General features: G+C 39.3%; 1 protein-coding gene across 1 annotated transcript in view; it reads left to right on the forward strand.

Moving 5' to 3' along the window:
• LOC121951761 (vasoactive intestinal polypeptide receptor 2-like) overlaps nucleotides 1-15262 on the forward strand; it is a 53379-nt gene that overhangs the window by 22657 nt on the left and 15460 nt on the right. Inside the window, exons 2-4 of the mRNA XM_042498220.1 lie at nucleotides 794-899; nucleotides 6664-6777; nucleotides 10253-10344. Of these exons, the coding sequence (XP_042354154.1) occupies nucleotides 794-899; nucleotides 6664-6777; nucleotides 10253-10344 (312 nt within the window). The remainder of the gene's footprint in view (nucleotides 1-793; nucleotides 900-6663; nucleotides 6778-10252; nucleotides 10345-15262) is intronic.

The raw sequence follows: 15262 nt of genomic DNA on the forward strand, positions 1-15262 counted from the left end.
TGAAAAATATGATTTATAGACAGAAACTTCTAAACTTGTCCGGTGCCTCCTCTTTGCCTCATGGTCAGCCATGCTTGTTAAAAAGGGGCGTGGCTCTACTGCAGTCCACTTTAGATGATGTATAATGCTGTGATTGATTTATAGAAATCTTATTTTAAAAAAGTCTGTGCATTTGGGTGGAGTTAAATGACAGTAATCATACATCTAGACATCCTAGAAAAGTTGTGTTCATTGGAACGGACAGGGCATCTGAACGGGTTAAAATGAGGCTTGGAAACTGGTCAAAAGCATAGTTGGTTTTTTGTTTTTTTTCACCACATACAAACTGTAAAAGACATTCACTCAGGTGCTTTGTGGCAAGTAGCGGACACACACAAGCCTGTGACGATGTGCCCAGGTTACCGTATGTTAGCGTTTGAACACGTGAAGCTTCAGTGGACACGTGCTTCATGTACATGATAAATTATTCACCAGATCTCTTTCCTTTGCTCTGTGTCTGTTTTGGAGGGCTCTATCCCCAAAGACATTCACAACTTCAACGACTCAGCGATAATTTAGCTGGTGTTGCATTGTTGCTTGTAGTGTGAACAGATTAATATCAGAATGTAATATTAATAATAATAAATATGAAATAGATTCAATCTGTGTGAGTTTATTTGTGGATTAAAATTGACGGCAAACATTTCCACCAGAGTGATTCCTAAAATTTTGTCCCAACATTTAAGGTTGATATAACATGAAACCTGGCTTTGTGTAGATTTAACAAATAAATCTTTTAACTCTTCTGCTACAGGTTGACGGACGGCATCCAACCTGTAACTTCCTGTTGGAGGTGGAAAGAGACCAGGCGGAGTGTCTGAGGAGGCTGAGGGAGGAGGACGCTGCCAGCAGCCACAAAGGTCACAGTCACTCACTAAACTACAATCACACCAAACTACACTTTGTCTAGAAACAAGGAAAAAAGCTCTAAAACTTTTTAGAGCTGCATTGGATCTTAAAACAGTTTATTCCAGAAGATTCCAGTACAGGTCATTTTCTCTTGTTGAGTATACTGGTGGGACATGGATACGATGTATTCCAACTAAATCCCACCTGGAATAAATCTAGATATGAGATGCACCTGATTTGACCCCAGAGTTTACTAATCAGATATTATCTCATGGTGAAATATTAGATCATTTTTATGGCAAAACAACAGACAACTGATATTAAGCACATACATGCACGCACACATGCATGTAGCTTCTGTATTGTAGAAATCTATTGTGATGTGCATCTTTTTTAGTGAAAAGGCATTCTGATTGTGCTCTTAAAAGTTGTGTCCTTCTGCACGATGCAAATTATCATAGAACATGCAGTGAATGTGGTCAGTCTTACTTTGTGTAAGACAGTTATTCAACAGAGACAGCTGAGGAAACTTTTTTGTCTCCTTAAAGCTTAAAATGAACATACTGTAAAAATGTCATGTATATAGTCTTATTCTCTATATGTTTAACACAATTCTTAGTTTCTAAATTCCTTTTATCTGTGACAGACTCGAGACTAGAGCCTCAAACATCCCTTAACCACAGTTGTGTGTGAGTGTTCCTGCAGTGTTAATGAGCCTGACTTTCCTCTCCAGTGATGTGAGCTCTGGACGCTGAGTCCCCCTGCTGTGTTAATTAAAGCTCAATGACACGAAGTAGAGCAAAATAATAACACAGGCTGAAATTCTCTGCGGGTGAAAAAACTGCTCGGGAGAGCAGTTTTACTGACAGAGTTGTTTCATTCATTCGAGGAACGAGGCTCTCAGGACTCCATCTGATGCTGCAGCCTCCATGAGAAAACAGGTTAGACGTAGCTGGCTCAGCCCCAGCAGTTATCACACAGAGAATTTAACAGCGCCTAATGCTACATTCAGCAGCACGCAGAGATCGGCTTTACACTCAAACTTATTTATTTCATGGCTGAAACCTACTAAAGCTGTTTTGAGTGTGTTGAGGCAAGACTTCAGTGGAGTTTCAACCTCACTTTTTAACTTTGAAAGCTTCAGAACGGCTACTAAAACAGAATCAGAATCAGGTTTAAAATCAAGTCCTGCAAAAGTCAAGAAGCATAAATATCCAAAAGGAAAATGTAAAATCAAAATATATAAACATGAACAACTGAAATTCCATGTTACTAAAGCAAACTTCATCTGCTGGTAAAGACCATGTGACAAATAATCTATCAAGTCCTACACATATCAAGTGTAAAGGCCTTAATGCATTAATATTTATCTCGTAAGAATGTTGTACTTGATGCTTCCTTATTCAATTTTAACGTCACATGATATTTATCAGTTTATCAGCATTAAGCTCACGATCCCTCACTGTCCACCTCCATCATATGATATTTTAAATTGGGATGTTGGTCAGAGTTGATGATTTTCTGCAGAAGATGCATCCAAACATTTGATGCACCATAGAAAGGGCTCTGCTCTCTAACAGCGTACTGTCATGCAGCACGTTTGAAAGGACTCTTAGACATTTGTTAACTGCATGAAATTGAAGAAGGGTGACACTGGAAAAAGGGCACATTGCTCAGCCAGCCTACACTTTGTAGTGAATAAAAAAAGACCATAAACCAGAGAAAAGAGGATTTCCCTTCAGATGTGGGCTGCTGTACATTTGGTTGCCTCTGATGTGTTTCTGTGAAAGCGAACAGATCACTTAGCGGGTAGATGGACTTTTCTTCATGCACTGATAAGCTCTGATCTAAGGTTTCAGCCCAAAGACATCTGTTCTCTCGCTCTTTCCCCGCTCTTCCTCTTTTGTCCTCTCTTGCCCTCTGAGTGTCTCTGTTTGTCCCTCTCTTTCTTTTTCATGTTTACTATTTATTTCTAAAACATCTTCTTCATGTCTTTTTCCCTCCTCATCTTTTGTCTGTGAGCTCATCTTCAGTTCTTGCTTTTCTTTTACTTCATATTCTTTTCATCTTCTCAAAACAGCACTTCCACTTGCTTTCCCTCTCTATCTATACAGTGTTTGTTCATCCCATTTACAGTGAAGTCAAGATAAGAATAAGCTTCAGTTCCTATATTAAATGCCATAGGAGACAAATTGTAAGGAGGTTGAAGGTCAGAGCAGACAGTCGATGGAACAAATTGTCTTGTGTCCTCATCCTCTTACATTTCTGATGTTGAGGCACCAAAGAAGAAAGCAAGGAGAGAAGAAGGACAGGAGGAAAAAACAAGGGAAAAAAACAGAGAATGAAAGGACAAACAGCAAGTAATGAAGACAAAATGATGAAGGAAATAAAAGAAAAAGGAAAAAAGAAACAAAAGAAAAAAGGAAGGGAAGATGAAATGAAAGGAGAGCAGTCAAAGGGGAAAACACAAGGAAAAGAAAACAGAAAAGGAAGATGACAGGAGCAAATTAAGTGGGGATCAAGACAGCATAACATGCTTTTTTAAATAAGAACTGCCGTAGAGCATATAAAGCCCAATGTTTTTCTACAAAATAACAATGTATAGCACAGTGACTCTGCCAAAAGCCTTTAATGGAGAAATTCACCATGTTAAGAGGATATCCAGTCAATTGAAGTCAACTGAAGCAATAAATACCTTACTGCGTGCTGTATTGACAGAGAATCTGCATTTTCCTTCTTGCACAGCCCGTTTCACAGTGCCTACATGAACAAGGAAGCTCCTGCACTCAACTACCAAATACTCCCCCAAACCTGCCCACCATGTGGAGGTGAGCATCTCCAAAATGGTTTTGTTTACAAAAAGTAAAGGCGTCTGAAACAACTATTTTCACTGTTCGACCAGAACATCAGAAAAAAGTGTCTTTGATAACACTACAGTGTTATCAACAACAGACATACCTTTCTGCATAATCCCTTGAAGCAGTTTAAAACCAACACAAATGTTGGCCAAAGCATAGATTAGGTGATAAAAAATACTCGCTCAGTGACTGTCTGCCCTCTAAGCCTGATGGTTGTTTATTGCAGTATATTTTAGCAATTCTGAAGACGGTCTCCGATCAGTTTCCGACCAGCCAGAGCTAGCTAAAAACGCAGCCACAATTCACTCAAAAGCAGCGAAATGTGAAATGCTCCACATGCTGAATTTCCCCGCTGTCTCTCAGCTGACGGCAGAGCAGAGGCTCTTGTCACTCGTAAGCAAAATAATAAATAAATAAATCAGATGGTGATGTACTCAGCCAAATATCAAATATTTGTCCAATAGTCCAAGTGAGTCCAGCACAGCTCTGTCCAAGTGAGGGGAAAAATTTTCATGCATAGTAACGCACACACACAAGGGCTCACTCTGCTGTGTTACTGAGTTGGCCAATAAACTGTAAAAAAAAAACTTTGTCATTTTCTCTGGTGGACATGCAGCTGATTTGCAATATGAGACAAGAAGAAAGAGTTGAAAGAGTTATTTTTGGGCGTGTCTAGGGGGCGTTGGTGGCTCAGTGGATAGAGCGGGCGCCCCATGTACAGAGGCTGAGTCCTCACCTCAGCGGTCGCAGGTTCAACTTCAGCCACGGCCCTTTGCTGCATGTTGTCTCCTTTCTCTCCCCCTTACACATGTACCTATCAAATAAAGGTGAAAAAAGCCCCAAAATATATTTGTGGCTAGACCTCGCCTCCTGGATACCCAGAGGCAAGAAATGAAGAAAATAGCTTGTAGTGCTTCCGTTTACCACTATGTCAGCGTTGTGCAGAAGTACAGCGGGTTCTGAAGCAGCCCTCAAGACACAGAGAGCACTATAGTTTATTAATTTCATTATTTTTTTATGTCACTATACCCCAAACTTGGACAGGTGAAGTTAATGTTGAAAAAATGGTTAAGGTCAGTGAAGGTAAATAAAGGAAGGGAAAACAGAGCAAAACATAACAAATATATATAAAATAAATATAAAGATTAAAAAACTGTTCCAAGTGTTACAAAAGAGGTATAGCTTGATAATGAAGTTTTTTAGTTTGACATCTGGAATGTGACATTTTAATTGAGTGCAGCTTTTTTTTTTTTTTATAGAAAACAACATTTCAAATAGTATAGGGGCAAAAATGGAAGCATCTCTATGTACTTTTTTTCTCAACTTGACACTAATAGGTTTCTTTTAATAGCAGTTTTATTCCCCTTCACAGTCTGATGCCTCGGTAGCTGGCTGCATTTCTTCAGCAGGGATGTCTCTGTTCATCTATCGCTAAAAAGCCTTGTTGACTGTTCAGTTTGCCATCAGCACTTTTGCACCCATTAAGGCTCATACTGAAGAGCTGGGAGAGCTATTTTGGGAGGCAGTTTGTTTGTTTTGTTTGTGGAGGTTGGGTGAGAGTCTCGTATTCACTCCGGGCATCCCGTCCCTTGTAGTCTGTGCTGATAGTGTCTCAATTCTCATATTTCTTCTGTGCGATTTAGGACAGGTGGTCAAAAAAGCCGAATCCAAAGTGTGTCATGAGGAATGTTATTGTTTTAAACGGGATTTAGTTTCTCCCAGGTTTGTTTTTATGTATGTAATTGTTGTAAAAGCTGTTTGTGTTTCTTAATATTTAATCCTGGAGATAATGTATCTCATCAGGATGTAACTAAATACAAATACAAGGAGCACAAATGTCCCTATTTGGTTTAATGCATGACAAGTCCACAGCAGTCCACTTGAAGCAGGAGACACATGGTGTTTAGTGACATTTAATCATAACCACAATCTTTCTCTTACCTTTAACAAAGTGTCTTTGTTTCCTAAAGCTAACCACAGATGGGACTCAGGATGCAAAACCCAGTCTGTGCAGTCAAAGTCCTGCTCTTTCTACACCCACCATCCACTCAAACCACCTCCTTGCAAGTCTAGAATGTCTAAGAACATTGCCTCTGAACATCCGCAATTACGTTTGTCACCACGACATAATTGAGAAAACAATTAAGTAAAATACAAACATAATTTCTAGGACGGAGGGTTGCAAACATCATACACACAATTTTGAAGTTCTCGCAACTTACTTTTCCCAGCAGTAGCATCTTCAGTCATCAGGGATATTTTGGGAATTTACTCTAAATCATCAAATTTAAACTCCTGGAGATAGTAAAACTTTTTTTTATGATTATGCTTTAGCAGATACAAGCTTCATGAAGGCATTCCAGAACACCTATCTTTGATCTGCTGCTACTCGGGATATAAACGAAGCTGATTTGTGTTTGTTTGATGTCCTTGAGCTTTAGGATTACAGTGTCATGCTGAGGAGATGTCTATTCAATCTCTTCTTGAAGGCACACACTGCTTGGTGTGATTTCTTTGATGACCGCAGGGGGAAGGTTGTTCGGCGTTGTTACAGAAGAGTGGAGAAAGCTCCTGTCAAGGCAGTTGGTGTTAGCCCTGGGGAGCGACACATGGCCTCCAGGGGGTTTGACCTGGGACATAAACTGAGGGTAGCAGTGCTTTCAAGTCTGCTGCACAGATGGAGTGTGCATCTTAAATAACAGTTGTTGCAGGATCTGTTCTGCGGTGGCTCACCTTAGTGATAGCATAATCCTTTAGGGCATAGATCTCATCCACACCAGTGTGAATGGATGTCAAGTCCCCCCACTTCGATTAAGCACCTTTAACTAACCCTGTTGTATCTGTGGAGAGGACAGTCTCTCTTATTTGTGTTTTTGTGTGAAAATGTACTCATACATCACCTTTTGGTTTTTGACAGGGCCAGGATGCAAAGGAGCATGGGACAACATTGCATGCTGGGAAAGAACTGATATTGGAGAGACCATCACCATCCCCTGTCCTCGAGTCCTCAAGACTGTATTCGGCAGAAATGGTAGGTTACGTATTCATTGGTACCTATAATTACTGATTTTCATTTCTTTATTTTACATTAATTTATTTCCTATTCAAGCCCGCTCTCCTTCCAAAGTTCAAATACTGCTGCTTTTGCAGTGATTGCATAAGATCCCATCGCCAAAAGCCACCTTTTGTGTCCACATGATACCATGTTGAACGCTGTCAACTGAGAATGCAGCTGGACAAAACTATTTGCGGTGTTATTATACGCTGTCAGGCGGCTAGATAGCACCTACTGCAGCAGCATGATACGTGGATGAGTAGCATCACCTGACAAAGAGGACATACAGAAGCTGTCATGTCCGCACGATAAGCTGCTGGACAGCGCCAGGTTGAAACACTGCCACTAATGATGTATTTTAAGGACTATGAAGGTCCCAATATAGGACGGATGGATGGGAAGTGAGCATCAGACTCCTGCATGAAAGTCTGGGATTTGTTCAATCAGTCCACTGTCCCTCTAAAGTGTGCTGTTATGTCTTCTACACTTTACCATGTGCCTCTTTTGCCAAAACCTAACCATCCTTGCCACCTAGTGCTTTTGTTGATGTCCCGGCGTTGGTTGCCATGTGCTTTTGTTGCTGAAAAATAAGCACTAGCAGTGTAATTTCACCATTTGCTGTCGCTGACATCATGGTAGTGGCATTCCGGAGCATCAACAGAAGCAGAAGGATACCTAGAGCGTATTATGTAGACACAGAAGTCCACTGCAAAGCAGTTCTATGTAACGAATTGAAATGAGAAAGCAATGCATATTCATTCGTAAAACAGGGAATGGTATAAAAAACAGAGACAAGTTTTGTTTGTGGCTTCTACCTGAGTCCTCTGTGCTGTTGTTAAGCTTCAAATCCCTTCGCTTGCATGTAAGTCATATAGGATTAAAGGACTGTGTATCAGAAATTACACACAATCAATTCATGGTGTTAGAGTCTCATTAAATGATAAAACTGTTGATTACCATAACCTAGGCTTTCATTTAAAAGATACGTTAACAGTGAGTTTGTAGTTTTAGTATTTAAACCGACGAGGCTTTCTGTCCTCATTTCTACCTCCAGCCTGTGTGTTTCTGTGTGAATGTGTGCAGTGGATTCCCAAATGAAACCATCAGATTTTTTCCAGCCAGTGACCAGATGGCAGTTTGGATTTCCACTCAGAGTCAGTGCTCTGATTTACATTGATGACTAAACATTATGTAAGCACCCAGCGGCTTGTTCAGACAGCTCCAATGCTCACTCTGATGCTTCCCTGTCTGGGATGGACCCAAATCCCCTAAAGTTACTACATTTGGCAGAAAACCTCATTATGTTAGATGAATATGTAGCAGGGACCTTAACACCAGGTACCCTGGAGTTATTGAATGTCTTTATTTTGTTTGAAAGAGCTGAGTAATCCAAAAAGACGCTTAGTTTTTTTATCTAAAGGGAGATAATCAACTTTTGACACAAATTAAATACACACATTACTAATGTCTGGTGTATCATTTTGTTAATATGAATAGTTCACAAGACAAGCCTGAAAATATCTACTTCCTGGACAATATCTAGCCCCCCCCTCCCCACGTTCATCCGAGTGAGATACATGTAAAAGCTGTCGTGTTTGTCATTAATGTAGAGCTTATGAAGAAAAATTAGGTGAAACATCCACTAATTTAAATTGATTCGAGATTTAGGCAAGTAAAGTTTCATTGGTTTGGTTTAGGAAAAGGAAACATGGTGACAATATACATCAGTCTCTTTGGGGAAAGTCCTGTGTTTTGCGACCCATCCATCACCCCACCTGGCTCGTTACAGGACCACCTCCTTCTTTACTCCTGTTATTACACAGATCACGTGATTGCAGCTTTTCCAAATACACTAGTTATATGCAAATTACTGACTCATAATTATTTGGGACATACACAAATTTTGTGCATCTTTTTAGGAAAATATATGAACAGTGCACGAGAACAGCTTGTGTTCATCATGGTATTACATAAAGTTCTAATGCTGTTTACTTATAATGGAGATTCCCGTGCTGCTCAGTGATCGTGATGTTCAGGACTTTATGCTGTAGAAAGTTCTGGGCAGACTTTTATGCTCTGCTTCCTGTGGGACACAGCAGAGTTCACGCAGCTCATAGCTGCTCTGACAACAGTGTTAACATCACTACTGGCACGCCTACATATAAATCACTGTTAGCCATTTAATGTTCTCTTAGCTTCAGCTGTGTTTACCCTGCTGTGACACTGTGAAGAGGGTTTGTCGAGAGTGCAGCGAGGCAGAAGTCTGGTGACGTTATTTCCAGTCTGTGAGCAAGAGATGCTTCATGCTTTTTACGGTGCATTCTGGGAATTTCCGAGAGAGATGAACTTCCATTGTACCGCAGCAATGTTAGCATTTTTACTCACAGAAAATTTCCCTCAGGAGCTCACTCCCTTGTGTACGTGGCCTTATTTGAATGCATGCAGGGTGATACTGAGTTTGACTTTACTATGCAGAGTTTTGAGTAACACTTCATGCTACTTTATGCTACTCTACAGAATACACAATATCTCCATATTATCTCTTACATTACCTGGGTATGAACTCCAAAAAACAGCAACTGTGAAATCTCCCAAACAACTCATAACACCATCGACTGCTGCAAATGTATTTTTTTTTCTTTATTGTATTGAGAAAATTACACAGTTACACAGTTTTGAACCTTGTTTTGTTAAGCAGTTGATTGATTTGGGTTTGCGTGCGTGCGTGCGTGCGTGCGTGCCTGCGTGCCTGCGTGCCTGCGTGTGCGCATGTGCATCACATATTTTGAATGGCTCATGCGACACATTGGATTATATGACAAAACATGAATACCACATGCAGATAAAACTCCCATAATCAAAAGAAAGAAATATCATGGCGAAGTATTTCTAAATAAATGAAAAGAAAGTGAGATGTAAGGTTACATATTCCACCCCACCCTTGTGTTCCTACCAAGCTTTAAATCAAACCTATACCTCTGGTGATTTGTTCTTGTGTCTGTCTTTAATCTCTCACATCACTGATGTAGAAAGAGACACTATCAGTTAGTGTGGAGGTGAAGCTTGGAGAGAGTAAATAATAATAATAACTTTATTTATATAGCATCTTTAAAAACAGAGTTTACAAATGATTTGACAAACAAAGCAAATGATGAAACAAATGATGAAACAACAAAAAGCCAAACAGTCCAGTCAATTGAACACAAGTGAGATGAAACTGGGATCAAATTAAAACTAGAAGACATGTTCTGTAATGCAAGATGCAGGACATAAAATGTCAAAATAAAATAATACAAAAAACCCTAAAACAACAACAGATGCAAGAAAAATAATAAAAACACAAATAAATGGAAATAAGATAAAAACAAAAAAACATGAATTAAAAACGTAAGATAAATAAAGATTAATAAAAAGTCAAATGAAATAAATAGTATCTATTTGTCTCCGACAGGTAACATCAGCAGAAACTGCACGTCAGCGGGATGGTCGGAGGTTTTTCCAAACATCACCAGCGTGTGTGGGTCGGACACCAGCCAGGACAAGGTAATGGAATCGTCTTTGCTGTCGTCTTCCGCTCTTCGATCTGTCATTGCTGTTAATTTCACCTGACCACTAGTTGTCATGCCCCGTAAAGGAGTGACCAATACACAACACGAAAAAAGACCTCATCGTTCCCAAGGCCTAAACAGCCACAGAGACAGATCACTGAATGAGAAAGCAATCTAGACTACAAACAATCTCGGATGAACATGGTGTTCAGAATTCAATGTGGGCAGAAGCCAATATAACAAACCAAAACACCTTTAAATTTAAGGAGCAGCCATTCTAACCAGAAGAAAATAAAAGAAAGCAAAATAAATTCTCTAACCTCCCTAACTAACCTGCACAGGAGAAAGCCTTGCATGCATGCAAACGTACGATAAAAGACACTTTTGCAGCCAAATACAACCACACTAAAGAATAGTGACTGTGCAGCAGGAAAAGGAGCAGCAACATAACGTGAACCATTAACAGCCTGTAATTGATGAAACCCGCAGGGTTGGCGGTTAGTTAACATGGTAAAGGGCTCCATCTTTAAAAGGTCAGTATGCCCCGCCTGTTGTGAGATACATGTTTAAATGTGAGCAGTTTGTGTGCGTATGTGCTCCCCTGCCTGGTCTTTACATCAGTAAATGGAAAAAACACCCTCATCTGTCACTCTTATGGGAGCAATTAAGATGTACAAAGTGTAATCATTTTGTGTTTCCCAGAATGCCCGCATAAAAGCAGGCATGTATCCAGGCAGGACATTTTAAGATCTGAACTTCTAATAAACATTTAATAAGCGTATAATTGGTTGACAAGTCAGCTACACAGCTATTTAAACATGTTAATTGCATATTCCGTGACAACAAAAATATGGTTCTGTGTCACTAAACCTTTTTGGGAATTACCTTTTTTTGCTGTTGAAGCCTTAATTAATGATAATTGTGATTGATCTCTTCACAGTGAATACATTTCCTCATCAAGGTAATCATTTAACATCATCAGACAGTGAAGCCTGTTGAATATTTTATCATGTCTGTCATGCACAAGCACTGAATGACATATGCTTAATGCCGATCAGCTCACATTCTGAATGTAAAGCATTTTTGCTGGCTATCCATGCAGTTAGAGATGAATGAAAATTACAGCAGCAGGGTGATGCTTTTCATTTTCACAGCCCGACCACACTGTGAGAGGAAAAATCGGATGTGAGAAGAATCTCCTCCACAAAATGAGATAAAACATTTATTACAGGGATCTTAGAAAACACGTATTTCTCTCACTTTCACTTTCTGCATTTTTACTTCAGACTTTTGCCATATTCAAGGTAATATGGAAGTGTTAATGAAAATGTTTTATATCTCTATCAAGGAAAATTAAATTGCTCGTTATCATTTTATCACCCAGCCCTACTTTTAGCCGACATATAAACGTTTTGTCAACAGAAATTTAATGAGAACATCTGCAGCAGGTTTTAACTACACAGTCACGATTCAGTAATTCTTATATATTAAGTAATTTAAGCGCAGTTGATGTATAAAAGACAACTAAAAACTTTTTTCTCAACCAAACCCTTGCTTTATTCGACCAAATTGCTTGTGAAGCTCAGTAAGTATAATACATATTGTGTCTACTTTGTTGAGTGGGCTTCGTCTCTACCCCAAACAGTTCGTGGAAGCAGAAGAACGTTTTTAGTGAGGAGAATGTTTAGCCTTGTTTGGCCTTGATGGTGATAATTGCTGCTCCCTTCCTCTTTCACTGCTGAGGTTCAGTTTTGGCCACGACTGGTCTCATTCTGAATCACCCATTGTGCTTGTTAAACTAACTGTCTCACCGTCTCTCTTCTGTCACCTCATTTCTCGAACTTTTGGCTCTTTTACTCTCCATCTCTTTCTGTTTTTCTCATCTTCATCTGATTTTTCATTCAAAAGTCTCTCTCTCTCTCTCCCTCTCTCTCTCTCTCTCCTCTCACCTATAACATCCTGAAAAATACTCCACGTCTGATAGATGAAAGTGGCCCACTTTAAGGGGCTATATTTTGTAGGTTAAAGGAGGAAAACGATGCATTTATTTCTTGCACACTCCTCATGTAACTGTGGAATACTTCAATAGCCATGTGGAAGGTTCAAAGGCCAAAACATGAAAGAAGCTGAGCTTTTAAAACTCAGACGAGAGGAAGAGAAATGAAAAAACCTCCTGGACAGACGTCATGCTTTTCTTTTGATAAGTGCATTATTTGACCTGAAATCAAAGGAGCTTCATGCTGTAAAGGAAGACAAATAAAAGTAAATGTTCCTTTTAGTTTTCCACTGAAGGTTAAAAAGAGGCAAGATGCCAACCTTTATCTGGGAGCAGCAGACGAGGTGTTTTTGAGCTGTATGCACTCTGCCCTCTGCCTGTTTTTTCTTATTATGCCTCCACGCTGCCGCTGGCGATAGCTGTGGTTGAAGGTTTTTAGTTTTCGGGTTGCCAATCCGTCCTTCCCATTCTCGTGAACACAATAACACAAGAACGCCCTGAAGGAATTTCTTCCAATTTGGCACAAACGTCCACTTGGACTCAAGAATAATCTGACTGGAATTTGGTTGTCGAAGATCAAAGGTCAAAGGTCAAGGTCACCCTGACCTTGCATCTGTTTCATTCTTGTGAACGAACGAAGATATCTCTAGAACACCTTAAGGGAATTCCATCAAATTTGGCACTAACATCGCTTTTGAGTCAAGGATGAGCTGATAAGAATTTAACAGTTGAAGGTCAAATGTCAAGGCCATAGCTAATGGATTTTTATAATTATGATAATTATTATTACACGAATGTCTACTAGGATAAAATGACTAACTGATGACTTTTTATATATAAAAAAAAGACTTCAATCAACAAATCAACAAGTCAGCTTCACTGTGACGTCATGATGTTCTGCAAAAACATAAAACATTTGGTCATGCTTTATTTACTATTTTGAGCCCTATAAATTAAAGGCTTTTTATGCTTTTCGAATCATCCTGAGTGCCTTGAACTGGATCCTTTAACCCACTTTTTTATTATAAGTTCCTCCTTTTGAAAGCACAAGTTAATTCAAACTTGTATGGAAAGTGCCACTACGCTTGGACAATATTTGGCCTCTGGTGTGGGACAGGAAGAGGTGTCACAAATGAAAACAGGCTCATTTATAGTAGTGGCTTATTGAACTGAGTTTAGTCTCTTTATGAAATAGCAATGATTATCAAGTGATACATGTATTACAATGATCTTAGAAGTTAGAAGATGGTGTGCATCTTCTTTTTTTCTCTGTATATTAACCCTGTGCTACTGTGGCCCTTGTGATGTAATTCAGTTAAAGATATGTTACAGGTTGTGTTCAAGTGGATATTTGCATTTTTAGGGGGATTGTGCTATGACAAGGTGAAGTGTCCGATCTGAGGAGGGACAAAGATAATAGAATGGGCCTTCTCTCTCTCTCTCTCTCTCTTTCTCTCTCTCTCTCTCTCTCACACACACACACACACACACACACACACACACACACACACACACACACAGGGTTGGATCTGTTCTTTTAAACTGAATGTATATTTGTTCAATAATGTGCTTTAGTTTCTCGTTTAACAAACGCACTCACCAAAAAGAGGATGTCAAACACATAACAACCTTTATCTGAGGAAGCCAGATAACAGGACACAGACACACAGACACACAGACACACAGACACACACACACACACAGGGCATTTAATAGCTGATATAGCTGATTTCAATCTCTATGTTTCTGTTTCTAAAAGGAAATTATCAGTTCTTTAGCTCTTTGTGCCAGAAAGTTTTCTCAGCAGCCAAACACTTTCTCACTCTTCATCCTCCAACACTTACAGTATAATGAGCCTGCTCTGATCTGATGCAAACCTTCATTCAAACCACAAAGGCCTTATTGCATCACTTACATGCATATTTTATGTCCCCAGTGAAATCCTACAGGAAAGTTCCAAAACTGAAAGTAGAGAGCCACTGGTCCTTAATGCTAATTTTTTCATCCTCCTAATCCGAAGTCTGCTTCATTTGACACTGTTTAGTCTATAGTTTATGATGATACATAAGCTCAGACACTAGCAGCGTTGTTATTTCAGGTGGAGGGGATGGTGGACAGTGTGACACTTAGGTGAGACACCTGCCTTAATACATAGGGTTAGTGCCAAGAAAAGCAGTGTTTTTTTGGTTTTATTTTTTTCAGAAAACATTGCTGCATTTTGAGCTTCAATAAAAGCAGGTACTTTCAGTCAAAACATACTCTTTTCTTAACCATAACCAAGTGTTGTTGTTTTTTGCCTAAACCTTAGCACAAGTCAACCACCGTGTTTTTGAAAAGCAGTTTAAATGAATCTTCTACATGATAAAGTACAAATGCAATGCATCCGTGGTTTGCACAAACAAACAATTCCAGCATTTTTTTTCTGGTGCCTGGGTTTTAATCTTTTATTTTCCTAGTAAAATGAATCTGACCTGGTTAATTGGTGGCGACACATTACAAGAATTTTCACAAAACAGAAGCAGGACAGCGGGTCACAGAGAGTGCAGGCTAGATGTACTGTAGAGCAAAAAGTTCCTCACTTACTGTGAGTGACAAACATTTTCTTTAGGAAAAGAACAAATCAGCTTTGGGTTTCAACATTCTTTGTATTTGGAGCACTTGTCCCGTCTTTCTGCTCTTTTTTAATTTAAAATCGCCTGCAACATATCTAGAGAATAGGAGTCTTGCCGTTTTTTGTTACTTTTGTTTTTAAGATTATTTTGCTGTCTTTTGCCTTATTAGATAGGAAAGTGACAGTTTTGATTCTCATTCTGATTTTATACCACCTTCCACTACAGTGTCCATGTCTATATCTGTCACAGACATAAAAAATAAATATTTATGCTTCAACTAAACCTTTGATAATATACCAAATTTG

This window comes from Plectropomus leopardus, chromosome 12, assembly GCF_008729295.1.
Source record: "Plectropomus leopardus isolate mb chromosome 12, YSFRI_Pleo_2.0, whole genome shotgun sequence".
Classification (NCBI taxonomy): Eukaryota; Metazoa; Chordata; class Actinopteri; order Perciformes; family Serranidae; genus Plectropomus; species Plectropomus leopardus.